Source organism: Lycium barbarum, chromosome 5 (genome assembly GCF_019175385.1).
Source record: "Lycium barbarum isolate Lr01 chromosome 5, ASM1917538v2, whole genome shotgun sequence".
NCBI lineage: Eukaryota > Viridiplantae > Streptophyta > Magnoliopsida > Solanales > Solanaceae > Lycium > Lycium barbarum.
In genome coordinates, this window is record NC_083341.1 from 125,007,927 (window position 1) to 125,035,417 (window position 27,491).

Consider the following 27,491-nt stretch of genomic DNA (forward strand, 5'->3'; position numbering starts at 1 on the left):
AGTCTCCATCTGATTCCTCTCTTTCTCCAAACTGTGCTTCCTCTCTTTCTCCAAACTGTTCTAATTCACCATCTTCCTCTACTTCTCCTGATGTTCCTACCTCTCTTACTTTTTCAACTACTCCAGCTTCTGTCCAGCCTCCTATCATTCCTGTTCCTTCCATTAGGAAATCTTCTAGACACCCTAAGCCTTCTATTTGGCTGACTGACTATGTACATCCCCCTTTACCATCTTCCCATGTTTCCTCTCTTTATCTTATTGACCATTTTGTCTCTTATTCTCATCTTTCTAGTCCCTTTCAAGCTTTTTTATCTGCTTTCTCAGTTCATTCTAAACTTCTACTTACTTCCAGGACATTTTGGATAATCGATAAGTTCAAGCCATGAAACTTGAGGTTGAGGCCTCGAGGCAAATAATACATGGCAGGTGGTTGACTTACTTTGTGGTAAAAAACCCATTGGCTATAAGTGGGTCTTTAAGATCAAATACAATGTTGATGGTACAGTTGAAAGGTACAAAGCAAGATTAGTTGCCAAGGGTTACACCCAACAGGAGGGTCTAGATTTTCATGGTACTTTTTCCCCAGTTGCCAAAATGGTAACTGTTAGGACAGTAATATCATTGGATGCATTGAACTTTTGGCCTATTTTCAAAATGGATGTACATAATGCATTTCTCAATGGTGATCTTTCTGAAGAGGTTTACATGACTCTTCCTCAGGGATTTGACAGTCCAAGGGGGAGTTCCACCAAGGTTTGTAGACTGCTCAAATTCTTGTATGGATTAAAACAAGCTAGCAGACAATGGAACCTCAAATTAACTAAATCTCTGTTGAAGTCTGGTTTTACTCAGAGTAAACATGATTAATCTTTGTTCACTAAGTTTGTTGGTGTTAACAAGTTTGTCATTTTGCTTGTATATGTTGATGATTTGTTGTTGACAGGAAATGACCTTGGAGAGATTAATACAGCAAAACATGAACTCAACCAAAGTTTTAAAATAAAAGATTTAGGAAAGCTTAGATACTTCTTGGGGATAGAATTTGCAAGATCCAAAGGAGGCATTGCAATGTCACAAAGGAAGTATGCACTTGGTTTAATCTCAGAATTGGGATTGGCAGATTCTAAACCCAAAAATACTCCACTTGAACAACATATGAAATTGACAAGCAAGGAATATGATGAAAGTAAAAGTAGATCAGATGATCTAAAGAAAGAAAATGATATAAAACTACACTGTTAGAAGACATGAAAGGAAATGATCTTGAAGATACACTAATGGAAGACAGGGGGAGTTATCAGAAATTAATAGGGAAGTTATTGTATTTAACGATGACAAGGCCTGATATTTCCTATTCAGTACAGTGTTTGAGTCAGTTCATGTCAGCACCAAAACAGTCACATTATGATGCAGCATTACATATAGTGAAGTATATCAAAAGGCAACCAGGTCTGGGATTGCTGATGTCCAGTGAAGGTACAACAAAGGTGACTGCTCATTGTGACTTTAATTGGGTTTTATGTCTAATGTCCAGAAGATCAATAACAGGTTATTATGTCAAGATAGGGTCCTCTCTTGTGTCTTGGAAGTCGAATTCGGCAGAGGCAGAATACAGAGTAATGGCCTACATTGTTTCAATGTTAGTATGGATAGCAGGTTTACTAAAAGAACTGAAGGTAGAGACACAGCTGCCAATGGAACTATTTTGTGATAATAAGGCAGCCTTGCAAATAGCAGCAAACCCCATGTATCATGAAAGGACAAAACATATTGAGATCGATTGTCATTTCATAACAGACAAATTGCACGAAGGCTTGATCAAGACTGAGCATGTGAGTAGCAGGGAACAACTGGCAGATATTCTCACTAAAGCTCTTGGACATCAACAACATGATTATCTGCTTTCCAAGTTGGGAATGAAAAACATTTTCAATTCTCAACTTGAGAGGGAGTGTTAGAATTAGTACATTGTACAAAGGGCCAATTATATTGTACACTCTAGAAATAGTTATAGAGTTAGTTAGTTGGGTGAAAAGAGTTAGTTACTCTGTTACAAGTATATAAGAATAACTAGTACTCTTATTTCTACATTGTACAGTTTTCTCCACCATGAATGAGAATTATCTCTCTCTACAAATCTTCTCAATTCTCTATGTTTCTTCATCCAGTATAGAATTTAACACCAACAACGTTCACCTCAATTTGGAGGTGTGGCAATAAATCTTTTGGGATATTTTAAATAATCTTCCTCTATTTTTATTAATTTTTTTTGTATTACATGTATTGAATATATATTTAAAAAATTTACTCTCTTTTATTATCAATCATGTAAATATTTGAGCTTTGGTTACTACTAAAATTACCGATACGAGTATATTAATTATAGTCTAAAATTATTTATTGTGGTCATTTCTTTCATTTTCCAACGATATTATCTTATATATGTTGCTTTATTATATTTCACTTCTCAGAAATAAAATTTGCACCTATTTGTTTCCTTGGGTTTATCTGTTCTTTTAGGCTTGTGGTGGCACTAGCAGTTGAGGAGGGTATTTAAATTTGAGAAGATTTTCCCACTTTATGAAACAAAACATTTTAACAATTGTTATTTTTAATATTTAAGAATTTTTTTAGATGTTTCCGAAAAAGCTTTAGAAATGTTATTAACCAAAACTTTTATAAGTTTTTTGTACAAACAATTACTACGCCACGACGAAATAATTAATTTGCCTCCAATAATGAATTACATCGAAATAATAACTATAACGTATACATTTTTACATATGTTATCATTAAAACAAAATCATTTGATTTAGCGTAAACAAAAAAGTATAAATATTTTCCACTTAAAACTGTTGTGTTCGAACGTAAAGACAATGAAGTCGAGTAGCTTTCAATGAAAAGGTGGGAAAGATGACTTGAAATCCCGTTAGTCCATAGATTAGGTTTCAAAATTTAAAATAATATTATTCAAAAAAAAAGTAAATTGAACCATTATTTGAGTTTGAAATTTGAAAATTTAAAGTTAGAAGTTGTTCAAGTTTTTACTAGCAAAATTTCAACCGCATTTTCATGTCCAAACACAACTTCATCTAGTAATTATCCTTTTTTTTTTTTTACTTAATTTCAAATACTACATTTTTGAGGTATCAATTAATTAATATCCAAACAAAGCAACAACAACATGCCCAGTATAGTTCCACAAAGTGGGGTCTAGGGAGGGTAGAGTGTACGCAGACCTTACCCTACGTTGGGAGGTAGGAGGTTGTTTCCGATAGACCTTTAGCTCAAGAGAAGGTGCCAAGACAACAATAATAATAGATAGTAATAGCAACATATAATAAGATAAATGAAGTTAAAGAAAGAAAGACAGAAACAAGCAAGCTATATTAAAGATCTAAAAAATAAGTAACTGAACAAAGATGATAATACTCCTAGTACTACTCGCGGCCCCCTACTAGCCCTCTACCCAGATACTCGACCTCCGCATCCTCCTATCACGAGTCATGTCCTCGGTAAGCTGAAGTTGCGCCATATCCTGCCGAATCACCTCTCCCCAGGACTTCTCAAGCCTACCCTTCCCTCTCTTCAGGTCCACCACTGCCAACCTCTCACACCTCATCACTGGCGCCTCAACGCATCTCCACTGCACATGGCCAAACCATCTCAACCTTCCTTCCCGCATCTTGTCCACCACTAGGGCCACACCCACCTTGTCCCGAATCACTTCATTTAGAATCATATCTCTCCTGGTATGCCCGCACATACATCTCAGCATCTACATCTCTGCTACCTTTATCTTTTAGACATGAGCTTCCTTAACTGGCCAGCACTCCATCCCATATAGCATAGTCGGTCTAACCACCACTTTGTAGAACTTTCCCTTTAGTTTAGGCGACACCTTCTTATCGCACAACACACTTGATGCGAGCTTTCATTTCATCCATCCCACTCCAATACGATGTGTGACAACGTCATTAGTCTCACCATTCCTTTGGATGATCAACCCGAGGTACTTAAAACGTTCTTTCTTGGGGATGACCTGTCACGACCCGACTAGGGGGCCGCGACGAGCACCCGGTGCTACCCTACCCGGGCACCCCTTAACGCACATTCACATAATATCTAGGCGATTCATAAATCAAGTCATTCATTCTAGTCATCAATCATATTAGTCTCATTGGGCGACAATCATCTTGGATAGCATCATAGGCATCTATGCCACATCAAATGTACAAGGCCGACGAGGCCAAAACAATGATATACAAAACATAGACCGACAAGGCCAAACATATCTACCTACATTCTTATATCCCGTATTTTTGTACATTGGAATATTTTAAGCTAAACGCGACAAGATAAAGACAAGACTATTTTAGGGTACGAGGTAGAGACTTTTAACTTCCGATTTTGTTTCAATGCACAAGTTGCCTATAAATTTCATTTTGTATAGAAATATTAATGGAAATTTGGGATTAATTTACCATGATTAGATTATTAAGTGGCATAAAAATTTAATCACTTCATTAATTAGCCATAAGTGGTCGTGCGGGCCCCACCCGTGATGTGGCCAATTATAATTGGCTTAAACATTGGGTGGGACACATTTCCAACCCATGAACATCATATATATAGCAAAGTGTTGATTCATACATCAACTACTAAGTCATTTTTCATCTTCTCAAGTTCAAGAAATTAAGAGATAGAGAGGGAGAGTCTCGGCCATGGCTGGCCGAGAATGAAGAGTGCAAATTGAAAAAAAAAAACAAGTTTCTCAAGCAATTCAATTCCTTAGGAGGTGTATAATATCGTGTAGTAGTTGGTGGAATAACAAGAACAAGTGTTAAGAGTCAAGGTACAAAATGAGGACAAGTTGAAAGGCCAAGTATTCAAGGTAAGAGTAGATCATTTTCATGTGTTTGTGGTGAATTGAATGTATAAAATTGTGCATGTTGGTATTGGATTGTTGTTGAAGTGAGCCGTGTGGTAGACTTATATGAAGTAATGTTTAATCTTCTTGTACATGTATTGAGGATGGATTGAATGTGTTGTAGTATGAATAAACGAATGAAAATCATGAAGTTGTTGTGATTATGTTGAGGCCATATAGGGGCTAGTTTAGGAGAATTAGTGGACTGATTTATTTGATGCTTTAGTTGTTCTGTTTATAGACGTTGTGGTGCATTGTATGCATCGTGAAAATGTGAGTTTGAGGTTTAAAAGAAATGGTATATGTTGAAGTAGGAAAGCAGTCCAAACCGTGGATTGTTTTAGTAAAAAGGATGGGTTAAATTTAATTTGAATATTGATTGTTATTGTCATGGGTTCTAAAATGAGAATGAGGATATTGATGGTTAAAAATTGAAGTTGAACTCGTTATGGGCTGTTGTACAAGTTAGTATGTCGTTAATATAGTTTCTTGCGATTATATAAACAATGTTGCTAAACGTGTTATTGTTGTTGTGGTTGAAGTTGAAGTTGGAAAATTGCGAGTTGTATGGTATGTTGGTCGGGCTGTTTTGATTAATGTGCGGGTTGTCCGAAGTTCCCTCGCGTCATGTTTAAATAGTCTCGGGTTGATACTTGAATGCATGACTAGCAATATTGGCTTAATGGTAGTAGTTGGTTTGAATACGAACGAAACGTCGTCTAATTGTTTAAAAGGGATTATTAACGTTAGAATACGTATTGAATTACCTCGTAGCCTAATCGTAGTTTTTGGATATCTTAATATAGGATAAAGTACTATTGGGCAGCGTGTACGAGTTGTATTACGACTAAACGCTAAAGGTATGTAAAGCCTATCCCTTCTTTCTTTTGGCATGTCCTAGATGTAAGTAAGATATGATATGAGCCTTGGGTTAATTCAACTCTCTAGTTCCAAGCATGACTCATGATTTTCATTCGTTTCTTGATGTTAGAACTTTCAGGATAGTCGAGTTATTGCCTCGAGTCTATTATATGATTGACTAATATATGATGTATAGAAGTTCCTACTCTTAAAGGATTCCATAATTAGAGGTGTCCTTGACTTTCGTAAGCTATCTCATGTTAATTTGATACATGTATATGATCCCTGAAACGTTCCTTGTTATAGTTCGTAATGACATTTAGAAAGAACTTAATATGATTGTTACCCTGATACTTGAGAGTTGATTAGTTTACTTATCTATTGAGTCTCAAAAGATGATTTGTATGTATATGGTTGCTTATCACTCTGCTCGTGCTTACCGTTACATCCTTCACTGAGTCTCGGGCCAGGACATGTTCTCGTGCGCAGCTCTACTGCATTATTCACCAAGTCCCTCACTAGAGGGCCGGGACACGTTATATATATATATATATATATATATATATATATATATATATATATATATATATATATATATATATATATATATATATGATGATATGATGACATGATGATATGGGGATGGCGGCCAGGACGACATATGATCATTTATTCACCGAGTCCCTCACTAGAGGGCCGGGACACGTTATATGTACATGTATATGATGATTTTATTTACCGATCCCCTCACTAGAGGGCCGGGACACGTTATATATATGCTTATATACAGTATGATTATCTAGTTATGTTATTAAATCCTATAATGGTATGAGTATGATGTTGACACATATGATTTATGTTCAAAGGTAAGTCTTATGGTTTTCTGGTTATTGCACTGGGTCCTACACTCCTTGCCTCAATATGATCCTATTTACTATATTTCATGCTTTACATACTCAATACATATTCCGTACTGACCCCCTTTCTTCGGGGGGTTGCGTTTCATGCCCGCAGGTACAGACGCTCGTTTTGGAAACCCGCCAGCATAAGACATCTATTCAGCTATTTTGGAGTTCTCCTTTGTTCCGGAGCCTAGCTTTTTGGTATAGATCCTCCTTTTTGTATATATATGTGTTTGTTCAGGGTACGGCGGGGCCCTGTCCCGTCATATGATACTGTCGTTACTCTTAGAGGTCTGTAGACATACGTGTGGATCTGTATATAGTTGTCGTTTTGTTGTGTAGACATAACTTATGTTAGGGGCGTACCCATTCGTAGTGGCAGCCTTGTCGGCTTGCGTATATATATATGTTTGGGATGTTGTGTGTAGTGGCAGCCTTGTCGGCTTGCGTAGATATATATTTGTTGTGGACATTGTATATCATGGTAGCCTTGTTGGCTTGTGTGTAACTGGGACGTTCCCCTATATATATGACAGCCTTGCCGGCTTATGTGCGATATAATCTGTTGAAAGTTGTAACTCCTCAGGAGACAGGTGGCTATGACATGCATATATGCGACAGCTTTAAAGTAATGTCTTGTCTATATATATATATATAAGTTCTTGTTATGCTAAGCTGTAGACGATTATAGTTAATAGGTGTATACGAGTGTCCAGCTCTCGGGCACTAGTCACGGCCTACGGGGTTGGGTCGTGACACACATACACATGTCTACGAGCCTCTAAGAAGAGTATACATATCACATGAGCGGGACAGGACCCCGTTATGCCCATAACTATATACACAAAAGAATAAGTACCCAAAAGCTATAACTCCGAATGAAATGGAGCTCTGCTATGTAATCTCTGAGAAAGCTGCTATGGATCAAGTCTGTCTCCCTATGCACCTGCGGGCATGACACAGCGTCCACAAACAAAAGGACGTCAGTACGAAGAATGTACTGAGTATGTAAAGCATGATCAACATCGATATAGAAGCATAAAGAACCACATGTAAAGTAGCATAGGAGAAGGGGCAATAATATCATCATCATGGCACTTACTTGCTTTCCATAGAGACATTCCGTTACTATTGCGTATCCCCATACATACATCCCTATCTGTACTTAATTACCCTCATAATCATTTACATCTCATATACATAACATATTCGTACTCTTAATGATGTCATTTCCATAGCATATACATATATATATATATATATATATATATATATATATATATATATATATATATATATATATATATATATACATGCATACATAGCGTACCCGACCATAGAGGTTCGGTGTTTCATACATACTTGGCCAACCAAGGCTCAAGATTATATCTACCTGGCCCTACCAAGGCTTCAGGGTTATCCGTACCATCTGCAGATGTGTGCGCGCGTTACGTAATCATATACATACTCTATACATATTCATATACATATATTCTACCCGGCATTATAAGCTCAGGGTCCCATTGTAGCCCTTCATAGGCACATATACATATATAATAGCTCATAAGCATCTTTGGCATCATTTTGCTCTCATCATCACACTATCATCACCATTATCGTTACATCTATATTATAGGCTTATTCTTCATGTGAGGAACTTAGTACAATCGTAGTGCATATCAAGCATCGTGAGCTTACTAGCTCGGAATATAAATCATTGAAGACATCATAAGCTTATAGAGGATTTCAGGTTTGGCCAAAGAACCATGCCTTATGAAAGAAGGGTTAGCCTTACATACCTTTTCGTTGAACTATTCTACACTTGCACGTACTCCTTGGATGCTCACGTTTCTACCTTCATTAAAGTCGTACTATCATTAGAATCGACAATTAGCACACATGGCTAAAGCTAGAGAAAATCGGACAGCATTTCCTTTATTTATACAACATTCCTCCATATCGTAATTCAACTTCCAAACGTCAACAACACATTCACAATATCATAACAATGGCCATTAATCATCCACATTATCTAGGTTTCTCAATTCACTTTCATTTATCCATATTCATGGTCACAACACCCAACTTCGTCCATTCATTTACAATGTCTATTTCATGGTCTTAACGTCATTTATAACACATTCATGTCACAACACAACAACAATCATGATTCAATTCGAACTATTTCCCAAAACATCACTATTCATCATTCATGACCCACTTTGCTATATTCTTCTAATGTCCAAGCATTTTAACTCTTAAATACCTCAAACAGCATATAAATATCGTGAATCTTACCTTAGAAGTTGTAGGAACAAGCCTTAGTTGATAATACTCCACTTGAGCAAAAACCCTAGTTTTCCTCCATTTGGATTTCTTGACTTGAATGGCCTTTAATGGGTTTCCTTACTCTTGATTCACTTGGTTTATGTTATTGATGGCTTACAATCCTTGAAAACTTGTGTAATAAATGTAGAGAGATGTTTTAGAGAGAAGGATGAAATGTGGAAATGATTTCATGAACTTGGTCCCTTATTCAATAACCCATCACTGATCTGTCGGGGTCCATTATACGGTCCGTATAATTGACCGTAGAACGTGCCTTTCCTTCACCCTTCACTGTGACCATTTGACGGATCATTATACGGGCCGTAAAAATTTATACGGTCCGTATAATTGACCGTAAAATTGCACCAGTGAGCAACCCTTGCTGTGATGGTTTTACGGTCCATTATACGGTCCGTATAATGAGCCGTAAAACTCACCAGTCCACTAAACTTGTTCTCGTCACTTCGTTGATCTCCAATCCTTATGGAACCTTCTTAACACCTGTTTAACACTTCATTAGCAATCTAAGGGACGTTACAACTCTTTCCCAAAATGCCCTTAAGTCATCATTAACCCGATACTCGTATTTCGCATGTTCATTCATTTGCGTACCAACGGAAAATCTTTCCGAGGTGTAACATGACCTGAGTATCAAGCCACACGTCCTCTACCTGCATCACGTCATTGAACTTGCACATCAAGTACTCTGTCTTAGTCCTGCTCAACTTGAAACATTTCGACTCCAGGATCTATCTCCAAACCTCAAACCTCATGTTAACACCACTCTGCGACTCGTCAATAAGCACAATGTCATCTGCAAACAACATGCACCACGGCACCTCTCCTTGAATATGGCGCGTTAGTGTCCATCTTCAATGCAAACAAAAAGAGGCTAAGAGCGGACCCCTTTTGCAGACCCATCGTGACTGGGAAGTGTTCTGAGTCACCTCCAACTGTCCTCTCTCGGGTCTTGGCTCCATCATACATGTGCTTAGTCGCTCTAATGCATGATACAAGAACACCTCTAGCTTCCAGACATCTCCATAACACCTCCCTTGGGACTTCGTCGTAAGCCTTTTCTAGGTCAACAAACACCATGTGCAAGTCTCTCTTCTTCTCCCTATACTGCTCCACCAACCTCCTCACAAGGTGAATGGCTTCTGTAGTCGAACGCCCCAGCATGGATCCAAACTGGTTCTCCGAAATAGACACTATCATCCTCATCCTCACTTCTACCACTCTCTCCCAAACTTTCATCGCATGGCTCAATAGCTTGATACATAATTGTTGCAACTTTGGATAGCCCCTTTGTTCTTGTACAACGGGATCATGGTGCTCCATCTCCACTCTTCAGGCATCTTCGACGTCCTTAAAATAACATTTAACAACCGCGTAAGCCACTTCAAGCCTTCCCTGCTCGCATTCTTCCAAAATTCTACCCGGATTTCATCTGGCCCGGTCGTTTTTCCCTTGCTCATCTTACATATAACCCCCTCAACCTCTTCAATCTTGACCCGTCTACAGTACCCAAAATCACGGTGATTCTCAGAGAGCAACCATTCGCCTAGTACGATGTTCTGGACCCTCTCTTCGTTCAAGAGTTTATGAAAGTAAGTCTGCCATCTTCATCTAATATGGGCATCTTCCAACAAAACTTCACCTCCCTCGTCTTTGATACACTTCACTTGATCCATGTCCCAAGCCTTCCCCGCCATCACTTTGGCTAGCCTGTACAGCTTCTTGTCCTCGCTTTTTCCCCCTAGTTCTTTATACAAGCATCCAAATGTAGCAGTCTTAGCCGTCGTAACCGCTAACTTCGCCTCCTTCCTTGCCTTCTTATACTGCTCCCTGTTAGTCCTCTTCTCCTCCTCGTCTATGCTCTCTACTAGCTTTAAATACGATGCTTTCTTAGCTTCCACTTTACCCTGGACCTCTCCGTTCTTCCAGACCCCTAGCACATCTTTTGTCGCTTCCCTGATGTTAGCCGCCGTCGTGGTCCACATACAACTTGCGTCCCTGCTACTCTTCTAGGCTCCTAACACCCTCAACCGCTCCCCCAACTCTTGGGTATTGTCCATGTTCAAAGCATGTCACCTAATCTTCGATTGACCATACATAACCCTCATTTAAAAATAGTTTAGTTTTTGAAAATGACAAATATTATATGGATGATTAAAGCTACGTGTAAAATTCCAAACACTCTACAATATTTTTTTCGCATATTGATTTTATAGCTGAAACCCTTCCTTCAAATCACGTTAATAACATAAACCCTTTCTTCAGAGAAAGCAAAAGGGATTTATTTCGTTATTGAAATTTAAAGACAAAAAACCATTATGCGATGATCAACCTTATATCTAGAAATCACTAAGAATGTGGTGTAGTAGATGAGGTTGATTCTCCTTTAACTAAATATTTTAGGTTCATGTCATGGATATGAAAAAATCTTTGATAGGGAATGCTTTTCCCGTATGGGCCCAACGCGGCGCGAATTCGGATTAATTAGCCTCCAATGCAGGTACCAAACACTGGATGGAAACAAAATAAAAGGGGAAAAAACGTTGCTGGCCCCTGAAAACAAACCCATACCCCTCTTACTTTCATGCCCCGAAACTATTTACTCAAAATGCTACCAAAATTATGATACAAACATGGTATATAGATATATTTAGACGGTTTATTCAAAAGACACTTTTTTCATAAAAACCTTTATGATATCATCATCTTATATACATGTATTGTGATGGTACCGTGGAGGACTGCTTCATTCCTTCAATGAGGCACTCCTCAGTCCTCCGTGATACCATCATGATACATAAATATACAAAGACGATATCATGGAGGACTGCTTCAGTTCTTCTCTTAGTCCTCCATGATACCATCATGATATATAAATGTACTGCAATAGTATCATGGAGAGAAAAAAATTGGGCGAGGGTACTTGGGTAAATATTTTTAGCTGGTTGAATAAGAAACGAAATTAATTTAAAAGGGGTTATGGGAGGATAAATATTTTTACAATTTAAGGGTATTTTGTGTTGTTTTGAAAAGAAGAAAAAAAAACCTTTATATTTAAGCACTTGTGGCATTGTCAACCTTCTCTCTTCCTATTCTCCCAAGTATATTGATTCTTTGACTTTTAGTAGGGAAAATACATAACCCCCCCCCCCCCTCCCCCCAACCAACGTATACTCAGATTAATTATGACGCACTCAACCTTTGCGGGCGATCTATTACTCCCTTGGTCTTATTTTTTCTGTATTTTTGTACCATTTTTTGGCTGATGTGGCACCAAAAAAAATTGATGCCCAGTTGCACACTCTCCGCTACATTAGTGCCACACCACTGCCACATCACTGCCACTTTTCTTTTCTTTTTTTTTTTCATTTGATTTTTTTTTATTAATTATATTTACACTAATTAACCTCTAATTAACCATTAAGCCCTCCATTAACTTTGTCTTCTTCATCACTAAACCCTTCTTCTTCTTCTTCATTTCAAGAAATCCATCAACCCATTTTCTTCCTCCATTAACACACACACATTCAACCCATATTCTTCCTCCATTAACACACACACACACATTCAACCCATTTTCTTCCTCCACTAACAACACACATTCAACTCATTTTCTTCCTCCATTAACACACACATTCAATTTAATCATCAATCATAAAGAGCTTATTTTCAAGAAACATTCAACCCATTTTCTTCCTCCATTAACACACACATTCAATTTCATCATAACCCCCCCTTCTTCTTCTTCTTCATTTCAGGCCGCCCCCCTTCCTCCAAACTCGAGATTGCACAATTTTTTCATTTTTCTACTGTTGTTGCTGTTGCCCCCCCCCCCCCCCCAAAACCCGTTTCTCTTGCCCCACCCATTTGAAGGACAAACTGTGCAATTTCTTCCTTTCTGGGCTATGTACAATCATGGACTAGAATTTCCATTGTTGTTTGTTAAATTTCATGGAAATTGTCCAACCCGCTCCTCTTGCCATTTGTTAAATTTCATGGAAATTCATGGGGAATGAAATTTAACAACAATGTAGAAATTGCACGAACTGTCCATGATTTCACAAATTGGGCTATGTTCAATCATGGCGGCGGCAGCAGCGGTGTGGCAGCGGCGGCAGTGGTTGAGGAGAAAGAAGAAGAAAGAGAAAAATAAATTGCAATCAGTAGCTTTAACAATTGAAATGTGAAAGAAAGGGAGGGTGGGGGTGGGTGAGGGGATAAAATATAAATAAATTTTTAAAAACTAATTTTTATTAAAATATAAAAATGATTTTTACTGCTTTCACTCGCTATTGTTAAATTATAATTTTTTTGGTGCCACGTTAGCCAAAAAATAGTACAAAAATACAGAAAAAATAAGGTCAGGGGGGTAATAAGTCGCCCGCAAAGGTTGGGTGCGTCATAATTAATCCGAGTATACGTTTTTGGAGGGGGGGAGGGGGGGTGTTTATGTATTTTCCCACTTTTAGTATGAAGAGGAAGTGCATTAACCTATTCATGTTATGCTTATTAAGAGCTTAGCAACCAAGAAATAGGTCAAAGAACCTTAAGAATAAAAAAGGAAATAGGTCAAAGAACCAAATTGGTCGGTCCTAGACTTTAGAATCCAATAAAGTTAAAGGCAAATTTTTAACACATTAATAACTTATTTACGAGTTAGTACAAGTTACTGATGAACATTTTAATCAAAATAAAGGTGACAAATCTATAAAGATTTGTACTTGAAAATTTACTATGTCTACAAGTCTTCTCTAAAAATCTTTTGAATATTCAACTCAAAACTAAATATTACTAATAAGTAATATATAATGAGAATTTTATTAAAATTATGGAGCCGTGAGAGATATCTATTTATTAGAAATGAGTTAGTCAATCCGACGGGACATTATAAACTTTCATTCACATAGCACAGAACTTTATAGTTGACTAGACGGATTATGCCCGTGCTGCGCACGGGCCCAACACTTTAGATTATAGTGCATTTATGTGTATGTAGTTGTTTTTGAATACTGAATATATATATATATATATATATATATATATATATATATATATATATATATATTATGTTCAAAACACGATTAATATAACATTATACTTTGTGTTCCGTATCTAAAATTTTATTATATTAATGTTCGCTATGAACACAAAATCGGCAAATTTATTAATATTTTTTAAAAGAGAAGACTTGATTAAAAGGAAACTATTTTCTTCTCTTTGAGATAAAACAATAGTAATATTTAAGCATCGGTTGATACCTTCAATTTTAATTTGATTAATTTAAAGGTGTAAAATACTTATTATTTTTTATCAAATTTTGATTTAGACAATTCTAATTCAAATTATTAAATTAATTTTACATGTTTAAAACGAAACAAAGTAGAAATTGATTTTTTATTTAAACGAAGAAATACTATTTTTTAATTTTTAGTAAATATTCTCGATTTAGCTCATTTTACTTGTCATGTTATCTTTTGCATGGTTTTTTAAGAAAACGTCGATTAGAATTATAATTTGACTAATTTACCTTATTTATTATTTGATCTGCATTTGATATATTTTTTTTTACGACATTAATTTCTTTTCACATTTATTAGAGTAAGAATAAAAATAAAAAAGTAATTAAATTCTATCTTATTTTAAAATATAAATATTTTAAGTATATTTATTTTTGTAAACATAACAAATAAATGACATGGCGGAATAGCAAATACAACAGTTTAATATCTAGATTAGATCTCAGGCTAATATAAAAAAAAGAAAAATAATTGTATGGTTTGACTACTTAACCTTTTGAAGAAAAGCAATTTGATGAATTGACACGCACGTGGTAATGAATTCATCATTATTGACTTAATGAGACACATTGGAAATTACATGAATATTGTTTGATTTTTTAATAGGGGGTACATTTTTTTTTGGACATTATTAATTTGCACTATATATATATATATATATATATATATTATGTTCAAAACACGATTAATATAATATTGTAGTTTGTACTCCGTATCTAAAACTTTATTATATTAGTGTTTACTACGAATACAAAGTTTGCACTTTTTTTTTTTGACATTTTTTTTTTTTTAATATGGGGTTCACTTTTTTTTTTTATATTACTTGATTTTGTTAATATAGGGTCCACTTTTTTTTACCGTAAGTTTGGAGATGGTGGGATCCACTTTTTTTATTTTTTTATATTGCTTGATGTCGTTATGGGACCCACCCTTTATAGGGTACACTTTTTTTTTTTTTTGACATTATTAGTTTGTATTATTTTTATGCATATAATATATATACATATACTATGTTGTTCAAAACACAATTATTATAACATTGTAGTTTGTGCTCCGTATCTAAAATTTTATTATATTAGTGTTTGCTACGAATATAAAGTCTGCACTTTTTATTTTTAACATTATATTTTTTTAATATGAGGTTCACTTTTTTTTTTATATTGCTTGATTTTGATAATATGAGTCCACTTTTTTTTCCCCATGAGTTTGGAGATGGTGAGTTCCATTTTTTTTTATTGCTCGGTGTTATTTAGTATGGGGCCCACCCCCCCCCCCCCCCCCCCTTTTTTTTTTAAGGGACAACGGACGACGAAGCATGAGTTTAAACCCATGCTTTATATAGTTTTTTTTTTATATATATATTGCTTGGAGTTGTTTAGTATGGGGCCCACCCTTTTGGACATTATTAGTTTGCACTATTTTTATGCATATATATATACTATGTTCAAAATACGATTAATATAGCATTATAGTTCGTGCTCCGTATCTAAAACTTTATTATATTAGTGTTTGCTATGAATACAAAGTCTGCACTTTTTTTTTTACATTATTTGTTTTTTTAATATGGGATTCACTTTTTTTTTATATTGCTTGATTTTGTCAATATGAGATACTATGTTCAAAACACGATTAATATAACATTGTAGTTTGTGCTCCGTATCTAAAACTTTATTATATTAGTGTTTGCTACGAATACAAAGTCTGCACCCTTTTTTTGACATTGTTTGTTTTTTTAATATGGAATTCAATTTTTTTTTATATTGCTTGATTTTGTTAATATGTAGTCCACCTTTTGTTTTTCCCTGTGAGTTTGGAGATGGTGGGTTCCACTTTATTTACTTTTTTTTTTAAATATTGGTTGGTGTTTTTTTTTATTTTTTAATATTGGTTGGTGTTTAATATGGGGACCACACTTTTTTTTTAAATGCTTAATTGGTTGGTGTTTTTTTGAATTTTTTAATATTGGTTGGTGTTTAATATGGGGACCACACTTTTTTTTTAAAGTATTTTAATTATGTTGTTGTACAATAATTTCATTTTCTCCCACTAATGGATTGATACGCATGTGGCAATAAATCCATCATTATTGATTTAATTGTTTGATTTTCTAAGGACTTTTGTATTTTAAGTATGTTGTTGTACAATAATTTCATTTGTTCCCTCAAATGGGTTGATACGCATGTGGCAATGAATCCATCAGGCTATATGGGCCCACATTTTTTTTTTCAAAAATTGGAAAACGGATATATATATATATATATATAAGTATTTTAAGTATGTTGCTGTACAATAATTTCATTTGCTCCCACTAATGGATTGATACGCATGTGGCAATAAATCCATCATTATTGATTTAATTGTTTGATTTTCTAAGCATTTTTGTATTTTAAGTATGTTGCTGTACAATAATTTCATTTGCTCCCTCTCAGAAATTGCAAAACGGATATATATATATAAGTATTTTAAGTATGTTATTGTACAATAATTTCATTTGCTCCCATTAATGGGTTGATACGCATGTGGCAATAAATCCATCATTATTGATTTAATTGTTTGATTTTCTAAGCATTTTTGTATTTTAAGTATGTTGTTGTACAATAATTTCATTTGCTCCCTCTAATGGGTTGATACGCATGTGACAATGAATCCATCATTATTGATTTAATTGTTTGATTTTCTAAGCACTTTTTTTTTAACATTGTTTTTTTTTAATATGGGACTCACTTTTTTTTTTAATATTGTTTGATTTTGTTAATATGGGATCCACTTTTTTTTTCCCGTGAGTTTGGATGTGGTGGGTTCCACTTTTTTTTTTTTTTAATTACTGGTTGGTGTTATATATATATATAAGTATTTTAAGTATGTTGCTGTACAATAATTTCATTTGCTCCCACTAATGGATTGATACGCATGTGGCAATAAATCCATCATTATTGATTTAATTGTTTGATTTTCTAAGCATTTTTGTATTTTAAGTATGTTGCTGTACAATAATTTCATTTGCTCCCTCTAATGGGTTGATACGCATGTGGCAATGAATCCATCATTATTGATTTAATTGTTTGATTTTCTAAGCACTTTTTTTTAACATTGTTTGTTTTTTAATATGGGACTCACTTTTTTTTTTTTTAATATTGCTTGATTTTGTTAATATGGGATCCACTTTTTTTTTCCCGTGAGTTTGGATGTGGTGGGTTCCACTTTTTTTTTTATTACTGGTTGGTGTTTAATATGGGGACCACAATTTTAAAAAAAATATATTAGTAGTTGTTTAAAATATGTGGGCCACAATTTTATTTTTAAATATTAGTAGTTGTTTAAAATATGTGGGCTCACAATTTATTTTTTTAAAATATTAGTAGTTGTTTAAAATATGTGGGTCCACAATTTTTTTTGGGGCCCACAAACGGACGACGAAACCTGACGACGAAGAAGTGAGGAAACTCACTCTTCTAAATAGTTAGAAAATGACGGATTTTGGAATGATATATAAAGTGAGCAGTAAGTTACAAGTGAGAAAAAAATATAAATTATGGCAATATGATTTTTTGGGAAAAGGGTTCAAAACACACTCTAACTTTGACCGAAATTGCTATAACACGCTCCAACTTTGCGGGGGTCATAGGATCCCCGTGGACTATTTTTTATTATTGATGGTATTATCGGGTGACATGGACAAGCAAGTGAGCGCGCGCAAGGGTGAACTTAAAACTAAACTGACCCGTCTCTATTTGCCATGTTGAATTCCAAATAATCCTTCTTTATGTGCTCACTTTCTTGTCCATATAACCCGATAATACCATCAATAATACACAAAAAAATAGTCCGGGGGCATAGGACCCTCACAAAGTTGGAGTGTGTTATAGCAATTTCGGTCAAAGTTGGAGTGTGTTTTGTAACCTTTTTCCTAATTTTTTTTTTATAACAACTTTCTTAAGTTGCATCTACTTAGTGGCAAAATAATGATATGGCAATAACATGTTAATTTTTTAGTACTGAAAATTTGATTTTTCGGTGATTTGTATTTTCTGGGCAGCTAACATAGTTTGATAATTTTTATTGCTATAAAAAGCTAATTATGTTGACTTTAACGTTACAAACATTTAATTTCTTAATTTTATTATTATAAAAGCTAGTTTTATATTCCTTTTATCCCAATTTATATGATTTTTTATTTTTTGAGATTCAAACTATGTGAACTTTGATCAACGTTTTATAATATATTTTTTTATCACATTGACATAAAAAAAATTGCAACTTATAATACTGTTATATAATTTTTCAATATTTAAATTGTAATTCTCAAAAAGCAAAAAGTGTCCTGAGTAATTTTAGTGACCCATCAATTAAATTAAGCTGAAGTTTGTTAGGTCCATTTTTCACAATAAAAAGGTAATAGTGGTCAATGCGGTGCCCATGCAGCAAAAAGAATGCAAACACAAATATTGTACACAGCTCAATCCAAATTGTCATGCATAACTCCTGAACAAAACTACAAATCAGAGATAACAGACAAGTTACCAGAATTTAACTTTTCTCTACAAATCTTTTTGACACATCAGAAGAAAAAGACTAATCAGACCTTGAAAATCTGTCTCCCTAATAATCAATTCTATTTTTTGACCCTTCACATTTTTTCTGCAACTGCCCTTTTGTCTTCACAATAAAGAAAAAAAAACTGCCTAGGTAGAATAAAACTTTGGCCACTCTTTTGTCATTTTCATTCCTTACTTGTCCTGGAAAATTTCAATTAGAATAAACTCTATACATAAAGGGGTATTACTATAATGCTATAAAGAACAAAGAAAAAGCAACTTCTTGTTATTCTTTTACACTTCAAATTTGAAATGTATATTCATGTTCAAGAGGTAAAGTTGGAGAAGCAGATATGCTTTTTAACTTTATCTTTAGCGTGTGAGAAGAAACCCCAAATGTTTAAAAATCAATCAATTATTAGTACTCCCACCTTAATTTACTTGTCTTATTTTTTTTTTGGTCTGTTTCAAAAAGTTTAGTAAGTTAACGATTGAAACATCTTACATGATAAGTTTAAAATTACAAGATTTAAAAGATATTTAGTATAATACACGTGTATTTGATTTAGAATCACAAGATTTAAAAATCTTTCTTTATTTCGTAAATTTCGTGCCTAATCAAACTAAGACATTTAGGACCTATTGGCCATGAGAATGTTTCACTTTTTTCGTATATTTTTTCACTTTATTTGAAAATCAGTAGTGTTTGGAAAATTCCAAATAAAGCTTGAAGTTATATTTGAAATTTGAAAAACGCCTATAATCCTATTTTCACATTGAAACGATCAAATATTAGTTACAAAAACTATAACCAAACGCAACCCCATCTTCAATTTAAATTTTAAATTATAAATAAAACAAAAAAAAAAATTGATTTTCATGACTGCGTACTTAAATTGGAACGAGGGAATAATTATTTTGAAGTTAGAGAAAAAAAGATTCTCTTGGAAGTGTTGCAGAGACTACTTTGGTTTCTTTTCTCACTTTTGATTTTCTTTGTACCCTGTCTCTCTCTCTCTCTGTCTTTTTCTTTATTTCTTATTTGCTTAACATAAGTCATCTTCGCATTTACTTTATTTTTTCTAAGTTTTCTTGAAGAGGGTATTTAGTATTTTGGGTTGTGTAACACAATATCAACCTGGGGTTGCCCTTTTCTTTCTTGTTTCTTCAGTGTAACATAAAAAAAAAGCTGAAATCTTTACAACATTATTATAGTTTTACTATAGTTTCATGTATTTCTGCACTCAAAAGAAACTACATTTTTCTAGTAAGTTCTTGAATAGGGTCTGTTAACAGCTAGCTGGTTTTGTGTTGGTTTTTTGGGGATTGTGATATCTTGGTTTAGAGGATTTGTGGGATTTTGGGTTTTGTGTGGAAATTTGCACAGCATTGAGTTATGGCAGGACGTGCAGCAGCACCAAAACAAGATGAGAATGTACCACACCCTGTGAAAGATCAGCTTCCAAATGTTTCTTACTGCATTACTAGTCCTCCTCCTTGGCGTGAGTTTCTGTCAACTTTCTTGCAAACACATTCTGTGTTTCATGCATATTTTAAAGAATATATGGGTGTGTTGGGTATGAAGGAAAATGTTTTCCGCAAAAATAAATGAGTTTCTTGCTTATTTTCTTGTGATCAACACGTAGCAAAAATATTAATTTAAAAGTATTTGTATATAATCTAGACAAATACTATGGAGGCTGGGGTGGGGGTAGTAGTGTCGGGTGGTGGGGGTGGGGTGAAGGTGAGTTGTGTTGTGTTGGAGGATGTGGAGTACATAATTGAAATGTCATTTGTGAACTTAGTTTTTCCTATTTTCACCGTAAAATCGTTTTTCTCATTTTTAAGGAATTTGTTTTCCTAGAGAAAATGTTGTACAAAAATTTTGACCAACCGAACATGGGCTCCATACCGAACACACCCTATATTTTGTTTCAATTGCCAGAAACTGAGTTTCTCTTAAAATAATGTATTATGTGATGATTGTCTCTGTAAAAAATCTTAGAATTAATGGTTTTAATTTGTTGTTCTTCGCATGCATTCTGCCAATGTATGATTTACAAATTTTCATTTTATTAGTTAAAGAGTAGCTAGTTGTTGCTTCAGTTTTTATTTTTAGTGGGTGTTTGGACATAATTTGAAAAAAGTAGAATTTGGAAAAAAGTATGAAAATTGATATTTGGAAATTGGAGTTGTGTTTGGACATGAATACAACTTGGAAAAATGTTAAAAAAAATTGTGAGTGATTGGAGTGAAAATTGTGAAAACAGGTATTCAGAGTTTTTCGAATTCCGGAAAATTGTAACAATTCTATGTCCAAAACATGGTTCTCCCGGGGAAAAATGAAGATTATCCATGGCCAAACGGACCCTTAGTCCACTGCATGTTATTTTCTCCCAACCCTCTCCCACTTTTTTATTTTTTTGGTTTTTTCCCTTATTTTGTTGTGGGTTTAATGCCTTTGTGTTTTGATTAATTGATATGTTGAAAACCACAATGAAAAAGATGTGTTGAATTTCTTGTTGCAGCTGAGGCCATATTACTTGGGTTTCAGCACTACATTGTTATGCTTGGCACAACTGTACTAATCCCTTCAACACTGGTTCCCCAAATGGGGGGTGGAAAAGTAAGAATTACTGAGATTTACCATATCTAATCTTGTCGTAGGCTCTATTAGACGTGTGGTTCCAATATTATGGTTGTAGTATATGGTTTATCTAATTAGGATCCTTACTTTACTGGTCAGGAAGAGAAAGCAAAGGTGATTCAGACATTGCTCTTTGTTGCTGGTTTGAATACACTGACTCAGACTTTGTTTGGTACAAGACTACCTGCTGTTATTGGAGGCTCTTATACTTTTGTGCCAACAACACTTTCGATTGTCTTGGCTGCTCGATATAACGATGCTTTGAACCCTCAGGAGGTCAGCTAATTAGAATCTTGGTGTCAATTGCTGCATTCCTATTGATGTTGATGCTATGATTTGAATTGGTCTTTTCTCTTACATAAATAGAAATTTGAGAGGATAATGCGAGGGATTCAGGGAGCCATGATTGTAGCTTCAACTCTTCAGATTGTTATTGGCTTTAGTGGCCTATGGCGGAATGTGACAAGGTGAGTTAAAAGATCCCCCAAGTATATGACCACAAAGACAAAGAAATAAAAAGAATTAGAAGACTCAAGACTGATTGTGATAAATACTTGTTGATTCTTGTTTTTTCTTTACCGTTTCTATGTAATGTCAAAGACTTAAGGTTAACTAGTTAGTCCTGTTTCCCATTTCAAAATTTCAGGCTCATTAGTCCACTCTCCGCAATTCCATTGGTAGCTCTATCAGGATTTGGATTGTACGAATTTGGTTTTCCTCTGGTAATCCATTTGTGTTATATCTGTAGAAATTAGATTATGTCTGAAATGATAAGCTTGATAACTGACTCTTTTTGCGTATAGGTAGCAAAATGTGCGGAAATTGGATTGCCGCAGCTTATCGTTCTCATAATCTTTTCACAGGTGCATTTGGTCACAACTTAATGGACTTCAAATAATATTGCTCTTGATCTTTTTTTTTTATTGCTCTTGATCTGACTTTTACAAGTAGAACTAACCTTTTACTAAATATTTCTGCACTGTATGCAGTACATACCCCATTTGATGAAAGGGGATAAGCATGTCTTCGATCGGTTTGCTGTTATATTCTCTGTGGTGATTGTATGGGTTTATGCTCACATTCTCACTGTAGCTGGTACTTACAAAAATGCACCAATGAAGACTCAACTTAGCTGCAGAACTGATCGTGCTGGAATTATCAGTGGATCTCCATGGTAGGGCCTATTATCCCCTCCATTCCAATACACAGACATTAAGTAGGCAATGACACATAATTGTTGGATATACCTCACATAATGTCAAACAGGTTATGTAAGATGTAGTAAAAAGAGGTATACTGTTAACCATGAACTGTTAGCTAAACCTTCCACTTATATATCTTGGACAGGATTAGAATTCCATATCCATTTCAATGGGGAGCTCCCACATTCGATGCTGGAGAAGCATTTGCAATGATGGCAGCTTCATTTGTTGCGCTTGTTGAGGTTAGTTAATTTCAATAAGTGTTTCTCACATGTTATACTCCATCTGATTCTGATGGAGTTGCCTTCCCTTCCATGTGTTGAAGTTTACTTATTTGCTACTTGAAAGGTTCCCTAACTGATACAAAATTCTCTTCATGTTTTGACTGTCAACAGTCTACTGGTACTTTTTTTGTCGTGTCAAGGTATGCCAGTGCAACTCCTATACCTCCTTCTGTCCTTAGCCGTGGTGTAGGTTGGCAGGTAAATCTACTAAATCACTGCACGGCCAATTCTGTATCTCCTCAAATGTAGATATTTTCATCTCTCATAGCTTAAACTCCAAATGTCATTTTATGTTTACCTATGTTATAAAATGAATGTTATCTCAATTCCCCCCGATTGTTCAAGGTAATTCTCAGTTAATTGACTGTGGCTCTAAAATTAGTTTTGCTTGTCTCTTTAAGGGTGTGGGCATATTGTTCTCAGGAATATTTGGAACCGGAAATGGCTCAACTGTATCTCCGTAAGACTCTTGTCAAGCACTACCAAATATGAAATTTTGCCACTAGTGTGCAAGCATAGTCCTTACTTTCATTGCAAAGAACCTTACCTTTTCCTTTTATTCAATAGGGAAAATGCTGGCCTGCTGGCATTAACCCGTGTTGGGAGCAGGAGGGTTGTTCAAATATCTGCTGGTTTCATGATCTTCTTCTCGATTCTTGGTAAGTTGTTTGCTGCATGTAGTTATTTAAGACAGATGAATTCTTGGAAAAATATTACTCCGCTACATTCTTTAGCACAGCGTATTTCGTTCATGGTTAAACTTGTGTTTATCCAGGGAAATTTGGAGCTGTCTTTGCGTCAATCCCTGCACCAATAGTTGCAGCATTGTATTGTCTCTTTTTTGCCTATGTTGGTATGTATCATCAGCTAGTGTTTTTGGTGACAAAAAAGATATTGCAATGATAACTATAACATGAAAATGTTTGGCCTTGATGTGTTTGCAGGTTCAGCTGGTCTCAGTTTTCTCCAGTTCTGCAACTTAAACAGCTTTAGAACAAAGTTCATTCTAGGATTCTCAGTTTTCATGGGCTTATCCATTCCACAGTACTTCAATGAATATACAGCAATAAATGGATATGGTCCTGCTCATACTAGAGCTAGATGGGTAAGTAACCTTTGCAATTCCCTTTCCATATTACTGTCAACATAATATCACAATTTTATCCTCCATCATACTTTGGGGTCATTCTTACCCTCGTTGTTAGCAAATCGTCTTGAATTGCCTTTGTCCCTAATGGAGCTCCAGCATGGCCCTAACTAAAGTATACTAGAGGGTAATTTTAAACCAAGCTCAAAAGTTGAAGAGTAACTTTTTCCGGATGTATTTTGACACGTGGAGTCAACCCTGTCCATATTGGAGTTCCATTACGATCAAAGACAGATATGAGAAGATTCTCAACAACAAGGGTGTGAATGATGTCATAGTATAACGATAGTAAAATAAGTAAAACTTAGACATTTTCCCTGGAGAGTACTTCAAGTTTTCTTCTTTTACCCTGCTTGAGTTCCTGCATTTTGTTCTTTTTACCAGTTCAACGACATGATCAACGTGCCCTTCTCGTCGGAACCATTTGTTGCTGGTTTATTGGCATTATTCCTGGATGTATCGCTGCACCGAAAAGACGCTGCAACAAGGAAGGACAGGGGCATGCCATGGTGGGATAAATTCAAGTCATTCAGGACAGATACAAGAAGTGAAGAGTTCTATTCATTGCCTTTCAATCTCAACAAGTTTTTCCCATCTGTATGATTGAAGGGATATATAGATAATCCAAACTTTATAGTCCCTCAATAACTCATTGTGGGTATCAATTTATTAACCAAACATTTTGTATTGCCCCTTAATCTTCTTGTTTCCAGTAAAGTTTAAGCATCAGTCTAGACGAGTGACTTGTTTACTGAACAGTACACTCCTAATGCTGTTTGTTACAGAGGTAATGCACCAAGTATATGACTATCAATTAAAATTCGAACAAAAAGGGTAGTTTTATGATGAGTTCTCTGCGTTTTGCACCCCTAATGTATACAATATTTTTTGATTTGCACTATCTTTGTTTCCTACAATTCCCCCCTTGATAAATTCATTTCTTTACAATATCCTAGTTACTTTTATTTGATTTGGAATGAGCGTGTGTGCATTAAATCTTTTTTTTTTTTTTGGCGCGGATTACCCTTCTTTTGGGGTGGTCTTTAGGTTTTGCCCTCATATTTGTGGTCTTTAGTTTTGTCCTTCACGTCGAAACCCTGAGGTTCTGGGTTCGAACTCTCATTCAGGCATAAAAATAAAAAATAATTTCGCAAGGCAAGACTTGGGAACGTTATGCCGGAGCCGGCATATCCTTACTTAAGTCATGACTAAAGTTATGTCGGATCCGGTTGAACTTTTTGCATAGTTTAGTTGTGTCTTATGGGGCAGAATTTTAGTTAAGCCATAACTAAAAGTATGCCCCATAAGGCGGAATCTTTCCTTAAGGCATAGACTTTGCCTTAAGAAAAAGTTCCGCTTTATGACTTTTCCTTAAGGCATAGTTTAGTTATGCCTTATGGGGCAGACTCTTAGTTAAGGCATAACTAAAATTATGTCTCATAAGGCGGAACTTTTCCTTAAGGCATAACTAAAAGTTTGTCTTGCAAAGTAAAATAAAATAAAATATATGCCTTAAGGTTTAGTTATGTCGTAAGCGCTCGTATGCCAGCTCCGGCATAACTTTCCTCAAGCCTTGTCTTGCCAAATTATTTTTTATTTCTATGCCGGAGCGAAGGTTCGAATCCTGAACCTCAGGATTTCTACGCGAACCTCAGGGTTTCTAAGTGAAGGGCAAAAATTAAAGACCAGTAATTTGAGGGGCAACAATTAAAGACCATCCCAAAAGAAGGGCAATCCTGCGAATTGCCCGCATTAAATAGGGTTGGGGTAACAAACATGGGCAATTCGCAGAATTTCCCTTCTTTTGGGGTGACCTTTAAATTTTGCCCCTCATATTTGAAATCTTTAAATTTTGCCCTTCGGCTAAAACCCATGGGTTCCAGGTTCGAACCCCCACACAATCAAAATTTAAAAAAAAAAATCGCAAGACAGAGTTTAAATTTCGCTATGCCCCCACCGACATGTACTTGTGAAGGAATTACCAAAGTTACGCCCGACCCGGCATACTTATGCCTTATGGGCAGACTTGGCATAACTATGTCGGGTCCGGCATAACTTTGGTAATTCCTTCACAAGTTTATGCTGGGTCCGGCATAAAAGTTTGCCCATTAAAAATATGCCCCCACCGGCATAAACTTGTTAAGGAATTACCAAAGTTATGCCGGACCCGGCATACTTATGCCAAGTCTGCCCATAAGGCATGAGTATGCCGAGTCCGGCATAAATTTGGTAATTCCTTAATAAGTGTATGCCGGGTCCGGCATACACGCAACCCAAACCTTGCCTTGCAATTTTTTTTTTTTTTAATTTATGCTTGAGCGGGGGTTCGAACTCAGAACCTCATGATTTCTACGCAACCGCTCAGAGTTGCAATGCGAAGGGCAAAAAATAAAGACCAGCAATATGAGGGGCATAATTTAAAGACCACAAATATGAGGGGTAAAATTTAAAGACCGCCCCAAAAGAAGGGCAATCCGAGAAAAAAAATGAACAGACATCTGGATCTATGATTTTGGGTTCAGTGTGATTGACAAGATGGGCCTATTCTAAAGTGGACTTCTTTCTCGTTTGGCCCACTAACTTTCGAAAGACCACCTAACACTTAGTGGCGAATTGCCCTTTTTTTGGGGTGGTATTTAAATTTTGCCCCTCATATTTGTGATCTTTAAATTTTGCCCTTCGGCTAAAACCCATAGGTTCCGGGTTCGAACCCCCGCTCAGTCAAAAATTTAAAAAAAATTGCAAAGCAGAGTTTAAATTTCGCTATGCCCCCTCCGGCAGACTTTTAGTCATGTTTAACTAAAAGTCTGCCGCCGGAGGGGGCAGACTTTGCCTTGAAGCATATATACGTTTTTTTTTTTTAACTTTTCAAGGTAAACTTTTAGTAATGCCTTAACTAAAAGTGTGCCCCATAAAACATAACTAAAAGTATGCCCATAAGGCGTAAGTTTTCCTTAAGGCATAATTAAAAGTTTGCCTTATAAGGCAAAGTTTAAATTTTGCTATGCCCCCTCCGGCAGACTTTTAGTTGTGTTTAACTAGAAGTCTGCCGGAGGGGGCAGACTTTTAGTTGTGTTTAACTAGAAGTCTGCCGCCCCTCCGGCAGACTTTGCCTTGAAGCATATATATATATATATATATATTTTTACTTTTCAAGGTAAACTTTTAGTTATGCCTTAACTAAAAAGTGTGCCCCAAAGACATAACTAAAAGTATGCCCATAAGGCGGAACTTTTCCTTAAGGCATAACTTAAACTTTGCCTTATAAGGCAAAGTTTATGCCTTAAGAAAAGCTCTTGCCTTATGAGGCATAATTTTGTTATGCCTTAACTAAAATTCT

The 27,491-nt window shown here is 35.5% G+C and overlaps 2 protein-coding genes across 2 annotated transcripts; one reads left to right on the top strand and one right to left on the bottom strand.

Moving 5' to 3' along the window:
• Nucleotides 1-9,831: 9,831 nt before the first annotated feature.
• LOC132639741 (uncharacterized) lies at nt 9,832-10,362 on the bottom strand. The gene has a single exon (XM_060356166.1). The coding sequence runs from the start codon at nt 10,360-10,362 to the stop codon at nt 9,832-9,834; it is 531 nt and encodes a 176-aa protein (XP_060212149.1).
• A 9,450-nt stretch (nt 10,363-19,812) lies between these two features.
• LOC132641400 (nucleobase-ascorbate transporter 7-like) lies at nt 19,813-25,017 on the top strand. Its single transcript, XM_060358382.1, has 14 exons — nt 19,813-20,373; nt 21,400-21,497; nt 21,618-21,794; nt 21,885-21,985; nt 22,165-22,240; nt 22,322-22,381; nt 22,508-22,692; nt 22,866-22,962; nt 23,116-23,202; nt 23,406-23,464; nt 23,572-23,663; nt 23,780-23,857; nt 23,949-24,109; nt 24,536-25,017. Exons 1-14 carry the CDS (start codon nt 20,268-20,270, stop codon nt 24,752-24,754), a joined length of 1,596 nt encoding a protein of 531 aa, XP_060214365.1. The 5' UTR covers nt 19,813-20,267; the 3' UTR covers nt 24,755-25,017.
• Nucleotides 25,018-27,491: the final 2,474 nt, after the last annotated feature.

What these genes read in the sequence shown, in the direction of transcription:
- LOC132639741 (XM_060356166.1), bottom strand. Translation starts at nt 10,362, where the DNA reads ATGGAGCACCATGATCCCGTTGTACAAGAACAAAGGGGCTATCCAAAG.
- LOC132641400 (XM_060358382.1), top strand. Translation starts at nt 20,268, where the DNA reads ATGGCAGGACGTGCAGCAGCACCAAAACAAGATGAGAATGTACCACAC. An exon ending in GATCTTCTTCTCGATTCTTG is followed by an intron (nt 23,664 to 23,779) that starts GTAAGTTGTTTG and finishes GTGTTTATCCAG; the next exon opens with GGAAATTTGGAGCTGTCTTT. An exon ending in TCTCTTTTTTGCCTATGTTG is followed by an intron (nt 23,858 to 23,948) that starts GTATGTATCATC and finishes ATGTGTTTGCAG; the next exon opens with GTTCAGCTGGTCTCAGTTTT.